At 48.4% G+C, this 24,871-nt stretch overlaps 1 protein-coding gene across 4 annotated transcripts in view; it reads left to right on the top strand.

Moving 5' to 3' along the window:
• Positions 1–24,871, top strand: part of YEATS2 (YEATS domain containing 2) — a 1,415,500-nt gene that overhangs the window by 785,696 nt on the left and 604,933 nt on the right. For all 4 annotated transcript variants that reach the window (XM_085634927.1, XM_085634925.1, XM_085634929.1 and 1 more), the window contains one exon: positions 11,577–11,738. In XM_085634927.1, the coding sequence (XP_085491053.1) occupies positions 11,577–11,738 (162 nt within the window). The remainder of the gene's footprint in view (positions 1–11,576; positions 11,739–24,871) is intronic.

Here is a 24,871-nt window from a genome sequence, read left to right as displayed (position 1 = left end):
ACCGACGATGGAGGATGCAGGAGTGATGACGCTGACCTTGGCTCTGCAACTGTGAAGACCAGGTGATGCTGTGGAAGACAAGAAGCCGTTCACGAGCTGTCCCATGTCGGAAGTCGAGAACCAGAGGGTCGGTGTGTAGCGGGAGCACCAACAAGCTTTGGCAGCAGCAACAGTCGTAGTAAACAAAAAAAACAATGTTGGGACCCGCAAAGCCAAAGGACTCACCAATTGCAGGAGAGTCAGAGCAGGCCCAAGCAAGCAGGGCAGCCCACTGAAGCCAAAGAAGACACTCAAGCGGATCCACAGGTCGAAGGCATAGGTTTCGCAAGAGTACCTCGAGCAGCACACTAAAGATGCTGGTCCACGGTGCAAAGGATGCGGTGAGGACGAAGATCTTGGCAGGAAGAGAGGCTGGAGCTTCTTGCAGCCTGAAGATCTCTGGAGTACAGAGCCAACAAGCCTTGGCAAGTCGATGCGGTTCACACAGGTTCTGCTCCAATGGTTCGGACGGTGGATACTGGCCTTAAACTTGCTGAGAGGGGCGGTTGGCCCTCGAGGGAGTTGCAGAACCACCAGCTGTGTTGCTGAGCTTTTCAGAGTCCGTGGGACTTCTGGAGCAGCAGACCGATCAGCTTTGTTGCTATGCCTGCAGATGCAGGGAGTGACTCCTTCACTTCAAGGGAGATTCCTTTGGATTTCATTGGTTCCCACTTGCCTTGAGAGGAAGCTGGAAGAAGCACAGGCACAGACGATGAAGAAGACTTGCAGAACAGCGAGACCAGGAGCAGCAGAAGTCTTCCTTGGTGCATTCTCGGTTCCAGGCGAAGTCCAGGTGCCCAGATGGTCGAAGTTGAAGTAGTTTTGATTCCAACATGTTTGATCCAAACATGCGCAGGTTCGGCGCAGCTGTTATATAGTTTGCCATCGTGTAATGATGTATGGCCACTATATGTATGAAAATGGCTGGCCGCACTTACAAAGCCTGGAGAATCAACTCTGGGGTTTGTAGGGGGTGCCCTGCTCATGCAGGGCACCATCACACTTATAAAGTAGCCCTCTGCCTTCAAGGTTTAATAGGCCTGCTCTAGGGGTGACTTCTAGGTTTTTAAGTGCAGTGACCTCAGATATGAGGAAACGTATATCTACTGTAAGTGGTGCTACCACCAACTCATACAGGCTGTAATGGCAGGCCTATAGTCACAGTTTGAGTGGTCTCTCATGGGTGGCGTAATACATGCTTCAGCCCATGGGAGACCACTGGAGATGTGCGAGGATTGCTGCACCATGGGAGTAGTCCCTCAAGCTCCTTGCTGCGCGAGACTGACTCAGTGACATTCCAGATGACATTCCAGATCGGTTGTGAGGAAGGTCCCGAGATCGTTCGTGGAGTCTTACCCGGCTGGCCACTCCAATTCATCAGGTATGTCCCTCAAGAAAAAGAAGGCGTTGAAGAGGTCTTTGACTTGACCACAAAGTCTTCGGATGAGTTGTGGAGCCTTTGGCCCTCGAGGCCTACATCTGCGTGCACCAGATGTCCGTGACAAATCCTCACCCCATCTGTATGTGGTGTTTGGGGGAGCACCACGACTCAACGGACTGCGAGGCGTGTCAGTAAATGAAGCCGAAGTCCCGGCGGGAGCGCCGGATGAAACTCCTCTCGGCACGCATGTCCAGGTCGACGGTGTCGCCGCGTCTGTCCCCCGCGGACGGCTTCAAGTACCGCCGCTTCCGTCTCCGACATCGTCCTTCTCCCAGGCCTCAAGGGCGTCGCTTACCTGTTGGTCAGTGTCGCAGTTTGTCCCCGAGGCCCGGTCCCCGGCCTGTTGGCGGCACAGGCTCTCCGCGGGTGGTGCGGCCCTGCGTCGCCACCCTATCCGCCGTTTCCCGGCGCGGGGGCTGGAGGCCTATGCGGTGGCCTTACAGGCCTCTTTGGCTCTTCCTTCTTCTCCTTCTCTTCCTGGGACGTCTGCGGATCCCTTGCCGCGTGCGGGAACTTCTGCGGCATCGCCGGCGCCGACAGGTTCGGATCCAGGTTCGGAGGATGTGGTGCCGTCGGGGTGCGGCCACTCGGGGTTCCCTCCTTCGGACCATGGTGCCTCTGCCTCGCCGCAAATCCCCGCGGGGGTCCCTGTGGTGTCGCGGGAGGTTGCCGGGGCTCAGGGCGTGTCCTCGAGTCCCCCTCGGTCCTCTGGGCAGGCGGTGGCCTTGTTCGAGGCCGAGGTGATGCCGCTCAGGCGCCGGTGGCTGCTGGCCATGGCGGCGCCGCAGGGGCCGGCTAGGGGTCGGGCGTGTCCCCGGGCCCCCCTCGTCCCTCCCCGCAGGTGGCTGCCTCGTCGGAGGTCGAGTTGACGCCTTTTCGGCGCCGTTCCTTAGCCACCCCGGCTCCCACCCAGCCCCGGTCTGCCGCGCTGCACGTTGTGGTGGAGGTCGTTCCGGCGTCCCCTTCGGCGCCGGTCGACGTTGACCTGACGCCAGTGGCAGATTCTATGGCGCCGGGCCATCGTCTTCGGACGCCCCCTCTTCTCCAGAGGTTCGGCAGCTGTTTGTTTCATCTTATCCGGAGACGGGTCGCCGCGTCGTGGCTTTTTCCCCAGCGTCTTCTAAGGACGGCTCTTCGCTGTCTCCGTGCCCGCAGTCTTCGCCGGAGGCGCCTCAGGTTCCCCAGTCATAGGTCCACCCTCTCCCTTTTCGAGCTTGGCCTTTCCTTCCTCCGGTTGGGCTGGGGGACGGCCGCCTTAGCTTGCAGCCGTCGCCCACGGAGGAACTGCTTTCCCCGCTGCGGGGCCCTACAGAGGCGAGTGCTGCCTTCGCTCGGGCTGTTTCCACGGCTGCAGGAATCTTGTGCGTGTGAGGATGGGAGCTGCTTCTTCCCTTCTAGGCTGCGCTCTACAATTCTCTTTTGGGGGCGCCCTACCACGGGGGACCCGGTGCTCCAGCCTCTTCTGCACTGCCACTGTCCTGCTCCGCATGATCCTGTCTGTCTTTCCCTCCATCCTTCTACCAGGGGCCCTCTTTTACAGACTGCCTTTCCCTCCTTGCCATCGGTGTTGTCTCCCCCGTCACGGGAGGCCCGTTGGTTAGATTCCTGGGGGGCGCAACATCTTCGCCTCCTCCAGTGCTGCTTTGCGGGCCCTTAACACTCTTTGTGTGTTGGCCAGAGCCACTTCTTTTTTCGGCGGAGTCCCTTATGTCTTCCGCTTCTGAGGAGGGGGCCTACGTTGATCTGCGGCACCATGTGTTGGATGGCCGAGAGCTGGCGGCATTTATTCTTCGCTCGGCTCTGAACGTTTCGGAGGTGCTTGGTCGTACCATGCCTACTTCGGTGGTCCTTCGTCGCCATGCCTGGCTACGGGATAGTGTTTTCCCTGAGAACGTTAGAGAACGGCTGGTTGACCTCCCCTTTGATGGCGCTCTGTTGTTTCACGCCCCTGCGGATTCTGCCATTCAGAGGTTTCTCGCGGGGCTTCGCCTCCTCCTCCTCCTCCTCCTCCTCCACCCCCTCAGTGACCTGACTGTCGGTCTGTGTTTTGGGCGGTGTTCTTCCATTGTTTTCCTGGGGCCTTGTAACGGGTAGCCCAGGTTGTGTGGTCTATATGGTTGATGTGTGTTTGGGTCCTTTTTTTGGGCCCTTGGTGCTGTTGGCTGCTGGTCCGGCCCTTTGTTGACTTGTTGTGGCTGTTGGTAACGCGGTAGGCCCTGAGATTAGGCCTTCAGCGTCTTCTTTATTGGCTGCTTGGTAAGCCGTCTGCGGGTTTTTTCTGCAGGTCTTTCTGTTTTGTCCTCTACTGCGGAATATGTTTCCTAAGAGGGGTTCCCATGGTTCTTGTGACTTAACTTACCATATGTGGGGTACTGGTAGCTATTATATAGCTCTGTCCTGTGCTGGGGAGGTGTGGTCCCCCTTTTCGGGCTCCTTGCTCTCCATGGCGTTACGGTATGTCGCTGGTGCGATCTTCTTGCCACTTGTCTTGGTGCAGCTTGCGCTGGGTCCGTACTTCTCCTTGTCGCAGCGTCGCTCGGCCGGTCTGGCTTGCTGTCTGCGGCATCGTGTTGTGGCGGTTCCACACTTTTGTCCTGTGTTTTGGCCTGGTCCTCTGTCTGCTGCTCCAGAGGGTTTGGTTTTCTTGACCTCTGTGTTTTGGTGGCCGGCTTGGGCCCGTCCTCTGTCTCTCTTTCTCTTCTGCTGGTTCCTCCACTTCTTCGTGGGTCAGTGTGTGTGTGTTCCTGGCCCGGCCTCTCCCTTGGGGTGTATCCTGGCCTCTGCCTTCGGGTGTATCCTGGCCTCTGCCTTCGGCAGGCGTCTGCCTTGTCCTGGGTGCGCGGTTTCGTAGTGTTGCCTATTGCTGGCGGCGCATGACAGTTCAGGGCTTCTTGTTCTACTCCACCGTTGTGATCTTGCTGTGTTCCCTTGCACCCCTGCCTCTGGTTCCGCTGGGGCTTTGCGCGCTGGTGCTTCTTCTTCCGCCTGTGCTGTTGGCGGTGTAGCTGTTCCGGCCTTACCTGCTGCTTGCGGCCAAGGTGTATTCAGCCCTTCTCTCTCTCTCTCTCTCTCTGCATGTGTTTCTTACGGTGGCCCCTGCCTCTGGTCTTCCTCTTCTCACTGGGTTCGAGGTGGCCCTTGTGTTCCTTGAGGTTTTTAGAGCGCTGTCTGCCCCTGCGGGGTGTTGGGCACTCTCCCTTGGTTGGGCTTAGGATATCCTGGCCTTTTCCTTCTTGTTCTTGTGCCATGTCCCCTACAGGGGCCCTGGTATCTCCTGGTGGGGAGGCTCTCTCGCAGGCCCTCCTGCCTTCTGGGTATGGCTAGGGTATCTATTCTACGTTAAGGAATCTGCGGCTAGTAGTCTCTATCAAATATACAAGTTACTTACCTTCGGTAACGATGTATCTGGTAGTGACGATTCTAGCCGCAGATTCCTTCACGACCCGCCCTTCCTCCCCGTTCTGCGAGGACCCTCAGCTTGGTTTCCTGCGCTTTCCTCCCTCTGGGTGGCTGGTCTTCTGTGGGGGTCTTTTCGTTTTCTGTCTGTCGGGCTTCCCTCCAGCTGGGTTCTCTCCAGTTTAGTGGCCTGCTTTTGCTCTTTTTCTCTTGTTACAATTTCTGATCCCCTTGAGGTCTTCTACGCTGGGGGTTCTTTTGCCTGTCCTTGGCCTCCTGCTCCTTTCGGAGGCTCTGGCCCTCCTTGACTGTGTAGTCTGGGGGTGGATTGCTGTTGCTCCTCTGTTCCTAGCTTGTGGCCCTTTGCTGTGTGATCTGTGGTTGCAGTCTCTCTTTTTCTCTTACAGTGCTTTCCACTGCTTGTGCCTCCAGCCGGGCTATCGCCCTGGCTTGCACGGTGGTTCCACAGAGGGGTGCTTTACACTTTCCGTGCTGTGGCTTTACCGATGTGGCCTTCTGGTACTTTGGTGCTCACTGGTGCTATTGCCTGGCTTGCACGGTTGTTCCTCAGAGGCGGTCTGCTCTTTTCCTGCTTTGGCTTTCCTGTTGTAGCCTTCTGGCGCCTCGGTGCCGCCTTGTGCTGTTCCTCACCTTTTGTCTCTCTCCCTTTGTTTCTTTGGGTTTTTCGCACACTGTTCCCATGCTCTCCTCAGTTTTGTTGTGATGGCTCCGCGTTTTGGCACGGAAAAGTTCTCCGAAGCAAACTGACGTCAGCGCGCCGGGGTGGGGCTTATGTGACCTCGCTGACGCCATGCCCGCGGAGGACGTCGAGGCGGAGTAGCGGGGTGCCGCCCCCGGTCCGCAGGGATGCTGGGCAAGAAAGTTTTCCGGGTCCAGTCTCACGCCTGGGGATAATTCTACGTTAAGGAATCTGCGGCTAGAATCGTCTCTACCAGATAACTTGTATGTTTCAGCCTCTATCCTAGTTTTCGGTGAGACCGACTCTGAGGCTGCTAGGCTTCACGGACTCCTGCATCCTGCTTGTGACACATGCCCATTGGCATATGTGGGCTCTGCAGTAGGACCTGAATTTCAAATGGGTTCAGCATCTGGGAAATCTTTTCTTTCATTTATTTATTCTGTGTTTTTTATAGCGCGAACATGACCCTGCGTAGGGTATCAGAGCGCTTTACAATTGCATTTCCAAAAACAAAACCATTTATGTTTCCAAGTCATCAGTTATTGTACCATGACTAGAACTAAACATTAAGCTTAAAATACATATATACAAACCCACAAAGGGTTAATGAACGACGAGAGGTAGCAAGAAAACAGTCATGACAGGTCCGTAGACAATAGCTAGATTGTTGAAAATTAAGGGAGATATTTCCTCATATAGAACGATTTTGCTTCCTTTTTCAATGCCGCGATGGAAGGGATTCTTCTAATGTTAGGCGGGAGAGCGTTCCAGATTCTAGGAGCTGCCCCTGAGAACGCTCTGTCATAAGTACTTTTCTTACAAAATTTAGCCGGTTTCAGTAGTAGGTCTGCGTGGCTCCTGGAAAACCGGCACCCTCCTGATAGAGTGAGTTTCTGGGCTAGGTGACCTGGTGTTTTGTAATGTATCGCTTTGTGAGTGATGCATGCCAACTTGAATTGAATTCTTGCTTCGAAGGGCAACCAGTTGAGTGCTTTCAAATGAGGGGAGATATGGTCGAATATTTTGGATCCAGATATTAGTCTTGTGGCTGCATTAAGACAAGCTTTCAGTGGGGGTGTTGAGATCTTGGAGAGCCCGGCCAGAGTTGTGCATCCATACTCTATCCTTGATATGACCAATGCCTGAACTGCTGTTTTGAGATCTGTATTATTTAAGAATGGTTTTAGTTTTCTAAGGTAGCTTAAATGGAAACGGGCATTTTTTGCCATCGTGTTGATATGTGCTAATATGTCCAGATTTTTGTACAGAATAATTCCCAAAGATTTAGTAGAGTCAGCAATCTTCGGAATACACTTTAGGGCCGTGCTTAGGTTGGTCCATTCTACTATATTTGATTTGCTTTTCTGGGGCGTAATCAGCACGAATTCAGTTTTCCGAGGGTTTAGCTTCAGGAGGTTGATGGTTAGACATTGGAGGGTTCTCATTAGTGCCTGGTTCATGGTACTTCTCTCTTCTGTTGATGTGACTTTGATGTACAGCGGAGTGTCATCTGCGTACATGTGGAAAGAAATGTTTGCTTTTTGTAATATATCAATGAGTGGTTCTATGTATAGATAACGCCGGAGATAGTGTTGACCCTTGCGGAACTCCAATTGTATTTCTGGTTGGACCTGACAATGCTTGGTTGACTATGAATTTTTGCGATCTGTTCTCAAGAAAGGAACTAAACCATTTTAGGGCTGTTCCCTCTAGCCCCATTCTGTTTTTCATGCTATCCAGTATTTTAGCATGGTTTACCGTGTCGAAAGCCGACGAAGGGTCCAGCAGGATTAGGAGACATGTTTCGTTGTGGTAGAGGGCAAGTAAAGCGTAATCCACGATGTGCAGAATTGCTGTTTCTGTGCTATGGTTTGGTCTGAATCCTGATTGGAAGTCATTTAACAGATTGAATTCCGAAATGTGAAAGCTCAGTTGTTGTTGCACACATTTTTCCAGGACTTTGGCTAGCATGGGAATGTCTGTTACTGGTCTGAAATTGTTGGGATCAGAGGGGTTCTCTGTTGGTTTTTTTAAAGAGTGGAATGACTTGACCAGTTTTTAGGCAGACCGGTATTTGGCCTTGTGTCAACAAAGCATTGATGACCTTTGTCCATGACGGGATGAGCAGATGGTTTATAGAAGACCAACACTTTGCAGGTAAAGGACCGTTATAGTGATTGTTAAGTTTAGTGGTCAACATGATCTTTGCAATGTCTAGTTCACTGACAGGCTTAAATACGGACCATCGAGCATTGTTTTTTGGTTTTTCTAATTCTAGTTGAAACTGTTGTTCATCTAAAGTACTCTTATCGCTTTCAAGGTCTTCGGCTGCATTTTTGAGCTCCCCCTCCAGTGAATTTGCTTTGTCTGTAAAGAAAGAGAAGAAATCTTCACTATTTAAGCTTGTTTTTTATAGTGGCTGGTGCCGATTTGGCAGATTTATTGGATTGATCTTTTAGCGGATCGAATAGTTTCTTCTGTCTGTTTTTTGCACTATCCAGTTCTTTCCTGAAAGTCTTTTTTTGACTTTAGCATGCTTTTACTGTAGGCTTTCCTGGACTGTCTCAGTTGGGTTAAGTGGGGCGATGAAGGGTATTGTCGCCATTTACGCTCTGAAAGTCTCAGTGAACGTCTTTCTTCATTAAGGGCACTATTAAACCATGAGTTTTTGTCTTTGTCAGTGATCCTTTTGAGTTTTAAAGGGGCTATGTCCTCAATAATGCTAGACATTGTCTTGTTATAGTGCTTCGTGAGGTCACGGACGTCAACCATGCTCTTAGGTGGTTGCAATTCTATTTCACAGCGAGGTGCGACGTTATCCACATTGATTCCTCTAGTGTCACAAGTCCATTTTTTGGGCTTAATAGGTTGTGAGGACGTTTTGGTTTTTATGAAGGGTATTTCGAAGGTAATGATTTGATGATCAGACCAATCGCAGGGGGTGATTACAATTTTATTGATAGCTTTTTCTTTAGCTAAGATCCAATTTAAAGTAGAACCTTTGGAGTGGGTAGGTAGATGACATCCTTGGACCAACGAGTGATCTTCCAGGAAGGCCTTGAAAAGGGTGATCTGACTGTCAGTATGATCCTCCCAATGAAGATTGAAGTCTCCTAAGAAAATATCATTAAACTGCAGATTAGAGTTGGCAGTGATGATTTCTATCACTCCTGGCTCCAACGTGCCCCCGTTTGGCGCAGATTCTCTCCTCGTTCCTGAAGTGGACACAGAGCCGGCCCAATGTCACTCTACGTCGATTCCGACGCCGGAAGAAACGTTCATTCCTGTGTTCAATCCTGATGTTCTGTTTGAGCCAGAGGGTGATGCTGTGGAATGGGAGGGGCAGCTGGACCCTATATCGGACCAGCTTAATGACCCAGACTGGTGAATGGACCTGGGTGATGCCAGTGGTCTAGACACTTCTGCTGGACTTGACTGCTTTCTCTCTCTACGTAAAAGGGAGCTTCCCACGCTGTGGTAGTGAGTAGGGCAGCTGAGGTCCTTGGCTTTAAGGTCCCTTCGGTGGCAGTCAGGACTAATCTCCTGACAGAGGTGCTTCAGCCTGTTACTTCCACTTACTAACCTTCTTGCCTTTCACTGCAGCCCTTACTGATGTCCTTGTGGGCACTTGGTCCAAGCCCAGCAGAGGGGCTTCTGTGGACAGGACAATCGACCACCGCCCTGCTCTCTGCAACGCAGTGTTCCTGACACAGCATCCCTCCCCTGAGAGCTTAGTGGTCCAAGCCTCATCTTCAAAGGGCGCATTCCCTTCTGCTCACCCAGATAGGGAATCCAAGAAGCTGAATCATCTTGGGAAGAGGATGTTTTCTTCATCCAGCTTGGCGTTGCCGTCAGTGAATAACACTTGCCTCTTGGGCCGATACTCCCATACCATCTGGGATATGGTCGCGGAGGTGCTGCCTCAGTGCCCGAAGGAGGTCCGGCCCATTCTCTCACCAGGCAGTTGTGGATGGGAGAGAGACAGCCAAATTCCTGATACGACACGATTGCTACATCAGTAGCACTCGGACGCTAGACCTGGTTGAGGACTCTTGGCTTCTCGGGGGATGTCCAATCAACCTTGATGGAAATGCCCTTTGATTGCACTCGCCTCTTCGGCGACAAAGCAGACTTGGCGCTTGAGCGATTTAAGGTTCTCGGGCTACAGCCAGATCCTTTGGCCTCACAGTGGCCACCCAACCACCTCAGCCAGCTTTTCGGTCCTTTTGTGGCTACGGAAAGGGCATCGAGCCACGTCCTGTCCAGCTCAGCCACCGGTATACGTAAGCTACCCAGCCTCTGCATGGCCGCGGACATGGGGCGCAGCATCCTCGTGGGTCAGGATGCCAACTGACGGGTTAGTCCACTCTTTTACCCCCTGCCACTGCCTCCAAACCTTCCTAGTCCAACGTTTCAGGCCCATCATCCACCAGTTGGAGGCAAGATTCACCATCACATCCTCCACTGGCAGTCCATCACGTCGGACAGGTGGGTTCTGCAAATAGTCCAAAATACTCCTCTTTCTATGCCACCTTCTTACGATCGCATGTCGGAGGATCATTTGGCACATCTCCGCAAGGAAGTATCGGCTCTCTTGGCCAAGGGAGCCATAGAGGGGGTACCTGTGCCAAAAATAGGTCATGGTTGTTATTCAGCTACTTTCTGGTACCCAAAAATGACAAAGACCTGCATCCTATCCTAGAACTCCCGGCCCAGAGTGCTCAAGAAGATCAAGCATGACTGGGCTCAAGTTATTCTTGTAGCTCCGAATTGGGCATGAAGAGTCTGGTACTCTGATCTACTGAATATGGCCATCGATCCTCTGATCAGAGTGCCCCTTCGGGAGGATCTTGTGTCGCAGCAGCGGGGGACGATTCTTCACCCAAACCTGTCCAGCCTCCACCTCACTGTATGGAGATTGAGCTGCGGCAGTTGGCGGCTTTCGACCTTCTGCCCGAAGTCTGCAATGTTATCTTGGCAGCCAGGCGTCCCTCCACTAAAACAGTATATGCCTGTAGATGAAACAAATTAGTGGCATGTTGTACAGCAAAGGCTGTTGATCCCCTTTCTGCTCCTCTTTCAGAAGTTCTATTGTATATACTTTCTTTGGCCCAGCATGGATCTGCCTTGGGCATTTTTAAAGGATATCTTGCAGCTGTCTCTGCCTTTATACACCTTCCAGATCAGCCTTCCTTTGTTTTTTTAAGTCTCCCATTGTTTCTGGGTTCCTTATGGGCGATACTTATATGTTTCCTCCATCTCCCTTCCTAATGCCCCAATGGGATTTGAATTTGGTTTTAACCATTCTTATGTGTGCTCCCTTCGAACCTCTTCACAATTGTCCTCTCAGGCTGCTGATTCTAAAAACTGCTTTCCTTATTGCTATCACCTCTGCTCATAGGGTTAGCGAGCTTCAGGTTCTGTCTTCCAAGCCTCCTTTTCTCTCTGTCCATCCTGATAAAGTGGTGCTTTGAATGAAAGCTTTATTCCTTCCTAAAGTGGTCATTCCCTTTCATGTGGGACAATCCATCACTTTGCCCACCTTTTTCCCGTCTTCACATCCCTCGAAGACTTGCCTTGATCGCACCAAAGACGCGAAAAGAAACTTACGTATGCATGCTGGGGTTTCGCCTTTATAGGCACCTTTCTTGTCACTTCTGGCGCGAATGAGGCTATCTTGTTAACTGTCCTCCTGTAACTTTGCATTTTAAGTAATGTGCTGTTTTTTTTGCTGTTTTGAAATTATCTGTAATTGCCCTACAGTGCTCAGACACTATTGTCACAAAATATGTACATTGTTAGGAAAAATAAAATAATAAACTCCCCATGTCCTGTTCGGTCAACTTGTCTTTGGCCTCTTTTCAGTAGTAACAGACAGATGAGCTGTGTAGAAGTCCTTAGAATCGGTGGATGTTTTCTTTTACTATAGAAGTGATTTTAGCTCTCATACATTCTCCTCTTGCTGCAGTCCTGTATTCACTGCTTTGTTTAATATTACAGGGTGCCGGTGGGCAGACAGCACTTACAAAACTATCAGAAAGTTCACTGACGTCAACAGTAGCTCCGCAAGTGCTCTCAAGAGCTGGGACCACTATGCTCAGGCTCACAGGTGGTGTTATTACTGCAGCCACTTCGACGGCGGCTAATGGATTTGCACCACAGGTAAAGTAGTGAACATTTAGTTCAGTTTAATGTGTGTGCCTTTATGGTTATTTATATGCTAGATTTTGTGTTTTTCTCTTCTATGTTGCTATTGGTGTGTTTCTTTTTCTTGATTTGACTTCATACAAGAATTAGTTCGAAGTTGATCATATGATTGGAAAACGCTGATTAGCAATACATATTTTGACTCGTATAGTTGTAATGGCTGGCATTCTTGTGGTTTTGAAGAGATTCTGCTTCTTGACAGTTTTTAGCAGGTTTGAAATCATAATGCTTATCATCGGGTAACACACAAGACCTTGTTCAGAAGTGCCTCTCAATGCAGTTCAGAGTCCTAAATGGCAAACCCACACCAAAGACTTTCAGTTATATGTTAACCGCTGGGAAGGATCCTTCTTTTTTTTAAATTGCACCCGCAGCTTACCCATTGACTTGTATTGATCACACGGTCGTGTTCCCACTTAGCACACAACCTCTGTGGGGCTCCTAGTTTCTTACCTCGGGTGGTTCGTTGGGTCCCCAACACTTCTACATCTTCTGGGTACAGTCTTCACTCGAGTCGTGGTTCACATACCACTTATTTAGTATATGTTTTGGTCCCCCCCGGTGACCGCTGGGCATTGAGTGTTACTTACCTAATTCTGTTATAAAGTATTGTGTACATTGTGTATATCTCCAGGTAGGAGATATCTGTATGTGTTAGTGAGTGTCTTATAATGAATACATATTTTTATGAATACACTGTGTGATACTTTTTCACTTAATCAATACTTATAAGATTATGTTCTGGTAAAACAAGCTGTTTTGCACCCCTTCTTGACTAAGCCAGAAAGCTGCTCTCCACAGCTACCATCTAGAGAGCTTTCTAAGGTTGTCTAAGTCCACCAAAATCACCATGAGGGTTGTCTGGATTGGTGCAAGGTGCCCACTTACATAAGTATGCACCATATACCAAGCCAGCTTCTTCAGCGCGCAGCCCCCTTTCCCAAGCCTTAAAAGGCCCTGGGGACTCCATCCCAAGGGCCGGCTCATATACTGTGTCCTGGGGAGCCCAACCCCATGATAACGTTGTTTCGCTGTCTGCAGGAGTTCTGGCAGGGAAAGTGAGCCAGCTCTCACCTGGCGGGAGCATTTTCAAAGCTGAGAACAATGCAAACTCCCGATGTGGCACTTACTGTCATAGGGAGGGGGCGCACAGCCCCTTCCCCTTAAAAAATATGTTTTGGCTCTGGGGATGGGGTCCTCTGGGCCTTCATGGGCTTGGAGAGGGGAAATGCATGTTCCTCTCGCAAAGTCCCCAGGGGATAGGGTCCTCTGGCCCCTTGTTCCCCAGGGAGCGGGGATAAATGCCCCCTCCCCATTACATACATCTTAATCAACAGTTGTCTTCAGGAGGGGGCCATGCACCCCTCCCCTTAATTTAGAAAAATAAAAAAATAAAAGACCCAGGCATGAGGTCCCCAGTATCCTTAGTGGCTTGAGGAGGAGGTGTGCGTGCTCCCCTGCCTTTAATAAAAAAACAAAGTCCTAATAGATTGTTTCCTTGGGGCCCAAAGTGACTTGGGTAGGGTGTACGTGCTCCCCTCTCCCATTAGAGGAAAAAAGAAGAAAGTCCTGTGGATGGGGTCCTTGGGGCCCAAGTGCATTAGGGAGGCCCCCGCCCCTTGGGAAAAAAAGCCCCATGGGATGGGGTTACCGGACCTCGAAATAGCTTGAGAAGGGGCTGTGCTATTTGGTTGAAAGTAGCTGCCAGGCCCTCTGGCCTACTCCATGTCGCAAACGGCCGAAGGACATGCACATAGTGGGTTAACTTTACATATGGTAATAAAATATTACTTTGTATATTTTATTTTTTAAAACCTAGAAATTCACTGAAACAAATCAAAGGTTAAAGTGACGTTATTGTTAGATTAACATTTCATTGACAGCACAACATTTTAAACAAATAAAAATACTGAAATTCACCAGCTATAATCGTTAGTTGTCCCTAGTAAGTATTACTTGTGCCCTTGCCATAGACAGCTAATTATCCCACATATTACATCACACATGATTTGTTCTGTGACATCATTAATATTAACCAAATAGCACAGCCCCTTCTCAAGCTATCACCTCAACATCTGGAATTACATCATTGATGCGAACACTCCATTTTTTTGTTTAGATCTGTTTTTATTGATTTTTGATTTTGCATATTCATGAAAGGCAACATACGTGTGGATAGCCATCTATACATAAGACCATCTACCAATAATTGATGTACCTTTCTTTTGTGTGGATGTTGAGCATACCATGGGTATCTATGGCATCGTGTGTTCAGGAGCAAGCCTGGCCTTAGCGCTCAATCCATTTCACAAAGGGCAGAGGTTACAGTTTAATAATAGCGTGTTTTCATTATTACGTTGTACAGAGTCCTTCCAGTTCATTCAGCATGGGCTTCTGAACAGATGTTATGAGTGAAAACAAAAAAAAAAAACAACAACAACAGCATTGACCGGTACTTGAGTGATTATCCCTCCCACTGCCCCCCCCTCACACCCATCATCCCAGTGCTTACTACCAACTTGGTGATTGCCCCCACTCACTAGCGGCGACTACGTCCACGCTGGGTGTCAATCAGCTTATATACATATTTGGAATATTACGGCAGTTCACTGACGGGGCGCACGTCCCTCAATACTTGCTTGCATCCCTCTCTCTCGGGCTGCCCCCAGGGTCGTCCTCCTCCATTTGCTGTAAGGTTTGGAGGAGTCCCTCCCATTGGGCTGTTATGGGCTCCTTCCGCAGCCCCAGTGTTTCCTCCTTCAGGATGGCGATTCCCTCTGCTTTTGCCCATGCTAAGAGCGAATATCGCCACACCTGTGTGTGTGGTGGGTCTTGCGACTTCCACCGTTTAGTTAAAAGCTGCTTGGCGACCACTAGCCCCAAGTCTAGAAACTGGGATGTCACTTTTGTGGCAGGGGTCCTTCTAACGTGATGCAGTAGGTATACAGTCCTTTCAAAGGGTATATCGCGGCCTGTGCATACGTGTATTAGCCTGCTAATTGTGTGCCAATATGTGCATAGTCTGGGACAACTCCACAGCATGTGTATCAACCCAGCCCCTGGTTCGGCGCATCTGGGACATGCTGCATCTGTACGATGAAAGTACCTATTAATCGTCTCAGGTGTAAGATATGCTCTATGGACAATGAATAATTTTATTTGTCGGAATCTCATGTTTCTAGTTATACGCACTGGGCTTTTAAGTATCCTTTCCCACTCCTTGTCTGCCTGTTGCATTGATAAAAACACTTCATGGGGGGGGGCACGAGTTATAGTTACTTGAGATGACTATAACTGGTGAATTTTAGTGATTTTGTTAGTTTAAAATGGTATGTTGTAACTGACATTTTCACTTAACCATAACTTCCCTTTCACCATTGTTTTTTTCAGTATATATATATATATATATATATATATATATATATATATATATATATATATATATATATATATATATATATATATATATATATATATATATATATATATATATATATATCTCACTGGCTTAGTCTGTGATCACTGGAAGTGTTTGTGCATGAAGTGACTAAGTGCAAAACCCAAAGTGCCATCATATTAAAAACATTTAATCATCATCATCAATTCCATTGTAAAAGTGAGTATACTGTACACATTTTGAAATGTCCCTGCAACTTAATGTATGTGGGGATCACGATTCTACCGGTGCATAAAAGAATTCTAGAGCATATATGAGCAGTAAAAAAAACAGGATAGGAACTACCCAGTTGCCTGCCATTTTGAAGAGATGCACAGCAGTGAAGACAAAGTATTGACTTATTTCGTAATTTATACTGTACCCAGGAGCAATAGAGGGGTGATAGGGAGAAAATTAATAGAAAACTGGCGTTGAGATACATTATTGGACGTAATACTAAGACCTCATGCAACTAATTACGAGGGAAATCTGCACACAGATCTATAGGTTGCCCACCTATTTCTTTCAGCTAAGAGGAGCGGTGTCTAACTCCCAAAGGAGTGATACAATTGTTTTGATTGTAATTATGGATAGTTTGGACCGTCCAGAGTTTGAAAAGAGTCAAAAACATCAATGTGGGATTAGGGGGGTTGGACACCATTAAACAGAGATAAGTAATTGTATGTGATGATGTTTTAATCTTTTTAACATGATGGCACTTTGGGTTTCGCAAAAAGTCACTTTATGCACGGAGAATTTAGTGGTGATAACTGTTAAGTAACATGGCTAAGGTGATGCTATGCTTATCCAGACATCTCTCTTTTTAACTATTTTTAGCCCCTTTAAAAATAGATTATGCCTCAAATTACTAAAAACCCACACCTCTTCTCACCTTTTGATTCTCTGGTTTGATGCCTTCATTGACATCTCAGTGCTTATTTACTTCAGTCTGCTCTTCAAGAAAGGTTTTAAATTCAACAGCTCCTTTGTATTTTTGGTGATCTGTACTTCAAAAACCTTCATAAAAAAAATCAACAGCTCCTATTCCAAACAAATGGTGTTCAGGAGTGCCTCACTTCTGTCTTGAGTACAACACATTAGCACTCTAATTGTTCATTAGAACTCTTTGGTGATGCTATAGTTGATTACTAGGAAGTTAACTGGAGATGTTGGAAGTACATGTTTGACTCTGTATATAAGAATGTTTTACTGAAATAGAAGAAGGTGATATTTGTGAAGTCGTAGAAAATGTGACCTCTTTCTAGAGCACTGACCATAAGTTTTATGAGATACAGAGAACCCCGTTTCCTCATTTACTGCAGTTTCCTCTGTAGGAAATGCTTTCAGTTTTACAGGTTTGATTCCATCAACATGGCTTTCAGGTGTACCGCACTTTTATCATCAATTCAGATTGTTAGCACACTATTTGCTCATTAGAGTTTTGTAGTAAAGCTGCATTTGGTCACTATGGACAGGATGCTGCTCATGTTCAAAGTACATATTTTATTCTGTATGTCAGAATGTGTAACTGAAGTGGTTGAGGAAGATTTTTGAGAACTAATAGAAAGTGTGTCCTCACTTTAGCTTTCTAGAACATTAACCATAATTTCTGTCAAAATGAACTCACTATTTTTTCAATTCTATAGGAAATGCTTTGTGTTTTACAGCTAGGGGTTGACCACACAAGAAGGCCAACTGTATGCGCCTGTTGGATGGGCGTTCAGGATCGGCATCAGCTCCTTGAATCTGGTGAGACCTGCAGGGCTATACTTGATGCCCCCACCTGCCTAGGTGACAGTCAATAGCACTGATTGTTGGCTGCATGAGACGCGGCAGACAGTGGTGGTGGGGGGGCACTCCTCCATGTCCGGGGACGTCACAGCCCCTCTTGGGCCTGAGGCTATACTGCTGCCTAGACTGGTTTGAGATACTGCACAGAGGGTCTCGGCTGTTGGAGTTGCCCGTGTGCCTGCAGGGTTCCTGGATGCCAGCCCACCATTCTGCTACGGGAGCCACAAGGAGACCTTGTGCGGTAAGCCATGGAGTGGCTGGACACCCTCTTTATGTGAGTGGTCCGCTGCAGATGCTGTCTCCCCCCCCCCCCAAACCACCCCCTCCTTAAGAGGTTCCCCCCTCCGGGCCCCTGCCACAAACTCTCTCCCCAAGTGTGGATGGGTTTTCCACTGGGAGCTTTTGCTGGACCTGAGGGCTAACTATTGGCCTACTGTTAGTGACTTTGTCGATCGGGTGGCCCTGGGGGTGATCATCTCTTGTCGCATTTGTCCTCTTGGGACCCATATGGATTGGCATTGGTCCCATAAAGAGGATCACCACTGAATTGGTGGGGCCCCTGAGAAAAGGGCCGCGATGCCCGGTTGGAAACTGTCTTTTGTGGGCTTGGGTGTGCCCCCCCTCATCCGCTTTGCTCTCATGCCATGATATGGAGCTGTGTAGGAATATAAAACCCTTGAGTAATGACTCTGTGGGAGCCACCAAGCGTTTGCCAGTCCGTGAGCTTAAGGAAGAAATAAAAACATTATGCAAAAAAGTCAACGTGCACCATCAGCTTCATCGTGCATCCGCACATGGTGCGGGTAAAAAACATGAGCGGGCCATTACATATTCTTCATGGAGGCAGGAGGGAAGAAGGGCGGGGAAAGTGAGGGAGAAAAAGACCACGGTGGGGGAATCACACAGTACCTCTGACTCATTAAACATTCAAGATTCTAGAATTCTCCCACCCTGCAGGATGCAAGCTCCAGCGTCCCTGGTGCAGGCTGCAGGCAACAGGCAATGGGAGACCCTGGGGAGAGGACAAGACCGAAGGGATGTTGCAGTTTGTCAGAGTCCGACTGGGTGGCGTAGGTGGGTCAGTAGACCCACCCTCTGTTGAATTGGTGTCATAATCATCATCCCCGTCTGCATCATGGTCATTCAGTCTGTTAATCGTGCTACCCCAGATCTCGAGATCCTGCCCTGCATGATTGACAGTGCGGACTCTTCGGAGCCTGCACTCCTCGGCCACTGTCCACTCTAGGAGATACACCACTCGTTTGGTCCTTACCGCAGGGGTCGAACTAGTCCTATGTATAGCTATGCGCCTACAGGCCAACATGAATCCTAGGTGGGCAAATTTGTTCTACATTTTTTTACCCTTCTGGGGCAAAGGCAGCAACCCCAGGAGGCTATGTCGGATCGTGAGCTCCGCATTCACTTTTGTTACTCTGTGCACTTCATGCAGTTCCACATCCCAAAAAAGCTGCAGCAATGGGTAACTCCATGTGACGTGCCCAAAATCTGCCATTAGTGCACCACAACGAGTGCAATCCACGGGCCATGTCAGTTAGACTGTGTAGGCGTTAATGTGTCAGGTAAGCCCTATTCACATAATAGAATTGTGTCATCTTGAGTCTGGCGTTACTAGCTACCTCCCATACCTGCATCCGAGTCCTCTTCCATCTGTGGGGGTCTCCAGGTCCCCATCCCAAATGGCCTGTTTTGGGGCAAAATAATTTTGTCTGTCGTTCCTTTGGGCTTTGTTAGTCTGGATTTGACACCTTTTGTGGGCCCGGGATCCAAAATCACCTGCAACACCTGGGATTCTCCCGGCTCCTCCAGGAATGAAGTCCACTTTTCTCGGACTGTGCAAGATATACTGGTGTACTGAAGAAACTGTCCCCAGTCTATTGCAAAATGAGTTCCTACTTACTCCTGGGACACAAAAACACTTCAGAAAAAGGTCTCCCGCCCTCTGGCATCCCCCTTTCAGACATTTTGAGGCATCCATGGAGTCCGGTATGTGCACAAATGAGCGTAGCCACCAAATCAGAAGGAGTTTGGCATAGGGCGCCCAATGTAACACCTTCCTGACAGCCACACATGAGCTCGGCCAACTCTATAGAGCCCGATAGGACCTTCTTTTCCCAGTTATTGTCATCCTCGCACCATAGAGCAGCATATTGCAACAGACCTGCCAAGCAGTATGGTATGAGGTGTGGGAAACCAAGCTCTCCCTGGCTGGGATCTAACTTAAGGATCTTAAGGCAAAGTCTGCTTCTCTTTACCACCCTCACCATGGACACTAACAGCCCAATTCTCCGGAACAACGAAGGCTGCAACAGGCAAAACGAGTTCTGCATTGTGTACAAGCAGCGGGCAGCAAGACCATTTTCCTTACTGCTGCCTTTCCCATGACTTACAGCGGCACGGTAGTACAAAACCTCATGGAGGCAGTGAGTTCACCTATCACCCCAACAGTATTTAAGCCATATTGCAGGTAGTGGTCATGGGTTATCTGCATCCCCAAATAACGGAAACTCACGGTCTTCCATGGCAGTCCCACTAAGGAAAGTTCGGGCCATCTGATTCAGCCAGTGTTTCCAGGGTGGAACAGTACCATCTTTTGGCGGTTAACACAGGGCCCTGAGTCCAAACCGAAGCCCGCCATTAGCTGTAGGAGGAGAGGCACCAAGTGTTCTGGGTCCATCGCATATATTAACGCATCATCGGCATATAGGGACACAATATACGTTACATCTCCCAAGTCTTGCATTTGAGTCCTAAGGTGGGTCTTGAGTGGCTCCATTACAAATGTAAATAGGAGCGGCTACAGTGGGCAGCCCTGACGAGTACCCTTTTCAATGCGAAACGCTTCAGAGATCTCTCTGCCAGTACATCTCTCACAGTTGGCTAAGTATACAGGAGTCGGACCCATGCTTAAAATCCTTCTCCCAAGCCTATGCGTTGGAGGACCTCCTACACCCAAGACAAGGTGTTGGAGCCCTTTTGTATATCTAATCAAATTAGCGCTGCTCGCAGACATGTGACTCAGGTTTCATGCATCACGGGGGAGAGACATCTTAGATTCATATGTGTTCCTCTAGTGGGCATAAAGTCGCATTGGTCGTCCTGGACCAGATAAGTAACTACTCGGCTCAACTGCAATGCCAGCACCTTAGCCAACAATTTAACTTTGACATTAAGCTTGGAGAGGGGCCTGTATGATCCTGGGTTTTCGGGCTTTGCCTGCCTTGCGGAGCATAATTATAAGGTCCTCTCGCATCTGGTCCAGAAATTTGCCAACTTCATGTGCTTCACATAGGTTTTCGAGGAGGGCAGGGAGATTTAATATTTCGGAAATGCTCAACCGGGAGACCATCCGGTCCTGGACAGTTACCTCTAGCCATATCTCTAGGGGCCTCATGCAATTTCTCCGGCAATATATCTTCCCCAAGTCTTTTCACCTGAGCCTCCATCAGTCTCGGAAGGGCAACCCTATCTAAAAAAAAAAAAAAAAAAATACCTCTGGAGGTGTCCGCACATGCCGGGCCAAACATACTGTTACAATTCAAAAGCTTTATTTCAACCGAATGTCATAAAAACATAAAAGCGTTACAGCATATAATTTAAAATTACTGTTAAGAAAATGTGTCCTTCAGGCAGAATCGTTCACATTTAAAATTGTTGGTTCATCAGTAATAAGGCTAAAAGACCAAAGTCAAGTTATTTAGTAAAACACTGAAATACAGCGAGGACACGGTTTAAAACAATAAGATAGTATTCAAATCGATTTGGAGCCACAACTCAAAAAAAAGGCAGGCCATAATTCTTACAAGAACAATATTATCAAAAGACGACGGATTAAAATCTAAACATGTAGTTAAAACACCAACAAGAGTTAAAAGTATAATCATAACATGAAATGCGGACGGCAAAACTATTCGGCATGAGTGAAAGAGTTTAAATAGTGCCCAATAACAAAATCAAAACTATGTCCCACTGAAAGAAAAAAAACAATTTATGCAGCTGCAAGATTATTCGCATTTACAGCAATTTTTGATCTTATGCACCACATCCACCTTAGAAACTTAGCTAAAGAGATTGCATAGCAAGGTGAGGGATCCTTCGTCAAGATTCTCAGGGCTTCTCTACTTTGTCTAGTACCCAAGTTCTTACATGTTGGGGCAATCCAGATCTTACGGGGAACTGCGTAGGCAGGGCAAACAAAGAGAATATGGGAATAAGTTTCTACATGATCAATACAGTGTGGGCAATTGTTGTCACCCGATGGTGACCATTTTGCAGTAAAAGATTTTTTTTTTTTTTTTTTTTTTATATCTGTTTTTTATTGATTTTACACAACCAATCAAATAAACAACGAAACATGATACAATATCATAAGCATACGTGGCATAATGTCATACAGTCTCAGACAGCATAGTAGAATACACAGTTACGGTGTCGAAGCATCATGTGAGCAATTTAACCTTAGTAAGTAAATCTCCTGTTGCTAACCAATGCGAGTGCTGCCAGCTTTCGGTCCCTCATCCCGTGCCCAACCACAGCCTACCCTGAGTACTCGAAGCTATCAACGCACATTACAATGCCAATAACCCAAACAAAATATAAAGAAAAAACTGTATTGCAGTAAAAGATTTTAGAGGCAAGTTACCCACTCTAAATTGAAAATAAAGTTTGCGGTCAAGGGGCTTGGATATAATGTCCCAGTAAGGTTCAAGACGGGGGCAGTGTTTTACTGATTTGAACCTCCCGGTCAATTTAGTTGTTGTATTCTTACATATCTTGTTACTATGCTTGTTGTTTTTCCTCTTACATTCCAGTTCCATTTAGAATGTACTTCTAGAACCTCAGCTTGCACTGGGCCAGTTGTACTGGGCTTCCCTGAGCACCTGAAGGTTCCTGTTGCTGTGCTGCATTTACCTATAATAAATATCCTCAAATATATTGGATTCCAATTTCTTTCATTGGCGACGAGCGGAGGAACACTCTTCTCAACTTTAATAAACAGCAGCACAGAAGATCAGTGTTTCAGAAACAACTCATAAAGGATTTAAGGATTTATCAAAATTTAACAAAAAAATAAGGACTCTCTTATGAAGGAAGAAGCTTTGAAGTTTGACAGTGATAATTGCTTCGCTATTCACTTAAGGAACCACAAAAGAGAACAGAGGAAATACTAAAGGAAATCATTCAACGGAAAAGAAGGGCATTTTCAATGAGATCCGGTTACTTTTGACAAGCGCATTCTTCAATGAGGAAGAAGTAGAAAACTATCACTAGCGCTATAAAAAAAAAAAAAGAAGGGAAATTATTCGAAATTCAACACATGTGGAGTTTAACTACCTGCGGGATTTGAATGCATCAACGACCCTTCCTGCATCTTTTGAACTTTCTCCATCGTCTTCGCGAGCTGATTTCGATCGCAGAGCCGTCATTGTGCTGCAGAATCTTCCTCGTCCGCTTTACCGAGCGTCATACGTCCGCATTGCATTCTGGGAGCCGAAAGTGTCCCTGGGAACGTGCGTATATGACGCAAACGACGTGGCAGCCATTCTCTTGTTGTAGATTAGTATCCTAGCAACCACACGATCGGAAGAAAGAAATCACACGCATCGTTAAAGAATTAAGACCGTTTCTCGTTTGCTCTGCTGCATTGTTACTTGCTAGTAGCAGTCACCAATCAAAAGGTCAGTACACTTAAGATTCTGTGAGGAATAGACATTAGGGAAGAGAGACTCACAATTTTAATTTATAAAATATGGAGGCAGATTCAACAAACGTTTAAAAATGTACCTTCACTAACTGATAAATCCTAAATATTTTAATTAAGAGCCTCTACTGGATATTTATTTTTTATTGTGGGGTATTTTGGTCCTAATTGTTGCCTCATCTGTATTTATTTTCTGACAACCACACAAAGAATATCTTCGTTGTTCTTCATTATAAAAAAACAAAAACGTAATGGACAAAGAGTATTATAGAGGAGGTTAAAGTATCTCTAACTTAAAAATATGCAATTTGAACCGCCAGCAAAGTTTTTGCAAACTAAAGGTGAACCACCACTTCCATGGGCTAGGTGGAAGGAGGAATTCATTAATTATATGAAAGCGATTGATGGTGAAAGAATGGGAGCGGAAAGAAAAAAAAGCATTTTGTTACACTGTTTAGGTTCAGAAGGACAAATGGTGTTTAGAGCATTACCGCAAATAAGTATTACTGAAAATGGAGAAGCAACTAATGTATACAATGAAGCATTACTTAGGATAGAAAAGAGATTTAAACCGAGAAGTAATATAGCCTTGAATAGGTTCAAATTTTATACTAGGATACAAGAAGGAGAGTCATTTGATGACTTTTTAACAGGTTTGCGCACATCTGAAAGAAACACGTTAGTTAGATTCCTCACCTTAGAATATCCCCAGGCGTCAGACTGGATCCGGAAGATTTTTCGTCAGCAATACCCCTTGCGCGTCGCTAGGCGTCGTCTGCGGCTCCGCGTCCGTCGTCGGCGTCGTGCGCCGGGATGACGTCGTCGGAGTACTTAGACGCCGCCCTCGCGCGCTGACGTCAGTTCTTCTTTTTTCCGCGCCAGTAAGCGCAGATCCGGGAGAGCTACCCCTTTTAGTCTTTTTTGACTAAATCTTTTTTGATCATTTTTGATCCTTGTCTGTCGACATCTGGTGCCGGTAGGATGCCTGGGTTCAAGGCTTGTGAGGATTGTCATCGTCTGATGTCGGTGACCGATCACCACCGCCGGTGCCTCTACTGCTTAGGCCCCGACCACGACGCGGAGTCGTGCAACGACTGTCAGGCCCTGACTTCGAAGGCTAGGCGGGAGCGGTCCCGCAAGCTTCTCGAGCTTCGCCACTCGGCTCCGCGTCGTGCGCGATCCCGGTCCAGGAGGAGGTCCAAGGATCGCTCGCGGAGCCCTAGCCGACGCCATCGCTCGTCCGGCTCCAAGTCGTCGGGTAAGTCCAAACGCTCAAAGAAGTCCAAGAGGCGACATCGCTCTTCGGACTCCCCTCGCCGGTCGCGCGACTCGGCCGAGGGTCAGGGTGGTTCCACCCCGCGGCTCCGGCGGAGCCGCAGGTGCCGCGTCCGCCCCCATACCTTCCGGTCCCTGGGGCTGACGCGGCGCCGGCGGAGATCAGTGCCTTCCTCTCGGCCATGAGGAGCCTGGCCCCGCCGTCGACGCCCGCTGGCGCGCCTTCGGGCCCCGCGGACTCGACTGGGCGACCTCGCGTGCCGGCGGCTCCGGCCCCGGCGCCGTCGACGACTCCGGTCTCGACGCCGCAGGTCCCCGCGGGGCCCTTGCCTGGGCCCCAGTCGACGCCGGTTGACCTGGTCACTCCTCCACCGGAGCCGACGCCTGAACCACCGACGCCGTCACCGGCGCCGCCGCCGCCGACGCCTGTGACGCCGACTCCCTGGTTTAGCCCTCATCCGGACCCGACGCCGGCACGGCGTCCGCCGACGCCGCATCCGGCGCCGCTTGAGTCCTACCATCTCTACAGTCCGGTTCCGATCATTCCTCCTGTTTATCAGGAATCGGAAGAAGGGGGCGACTGGGAGGGGTTCGAGGACCCTCTGGCTGTTCAGTCACAGCTTTCTCAGGACTGGGCAGATGAACTGGGGGAGGCCAGTGGGCTGGACACCTCGCCAGACACTGGATTCACTTCTCCTCCGACCGTGGCTTCGGAGGAGGGTGCAGCATTTTCTGTGGTGCTGCGCAAGGCGGCCGAGGCCCTTGGGCTCGAGTTGCCTGCCGTGGCTGTGAGGACTAACATCCTCACTGAGGTGCTTCAAACCTCAGCAAGCTCCACTGAGCCTCTGCTGCCGTTCAACGAGGCCC

This window comes from Triturus cristatus, chromosome 11 (genome assembly GCF_964204655.1).
Source record: "Triturus cristatus chromosome 11, aTriCri1.1, whole genome shotgun sequence".
NCBI classification, from domain to species: Eukaryota; Metazoa; Chordata; class Amphibia; order Caudata; family Salamandridae; genus Triturus; species Triturus cristatus.
The sequence above is the reverse complement of the archived record's forward strand: the minus strand, read 5'-3'. Positions and strand labels throughout refer to the sequence as shown.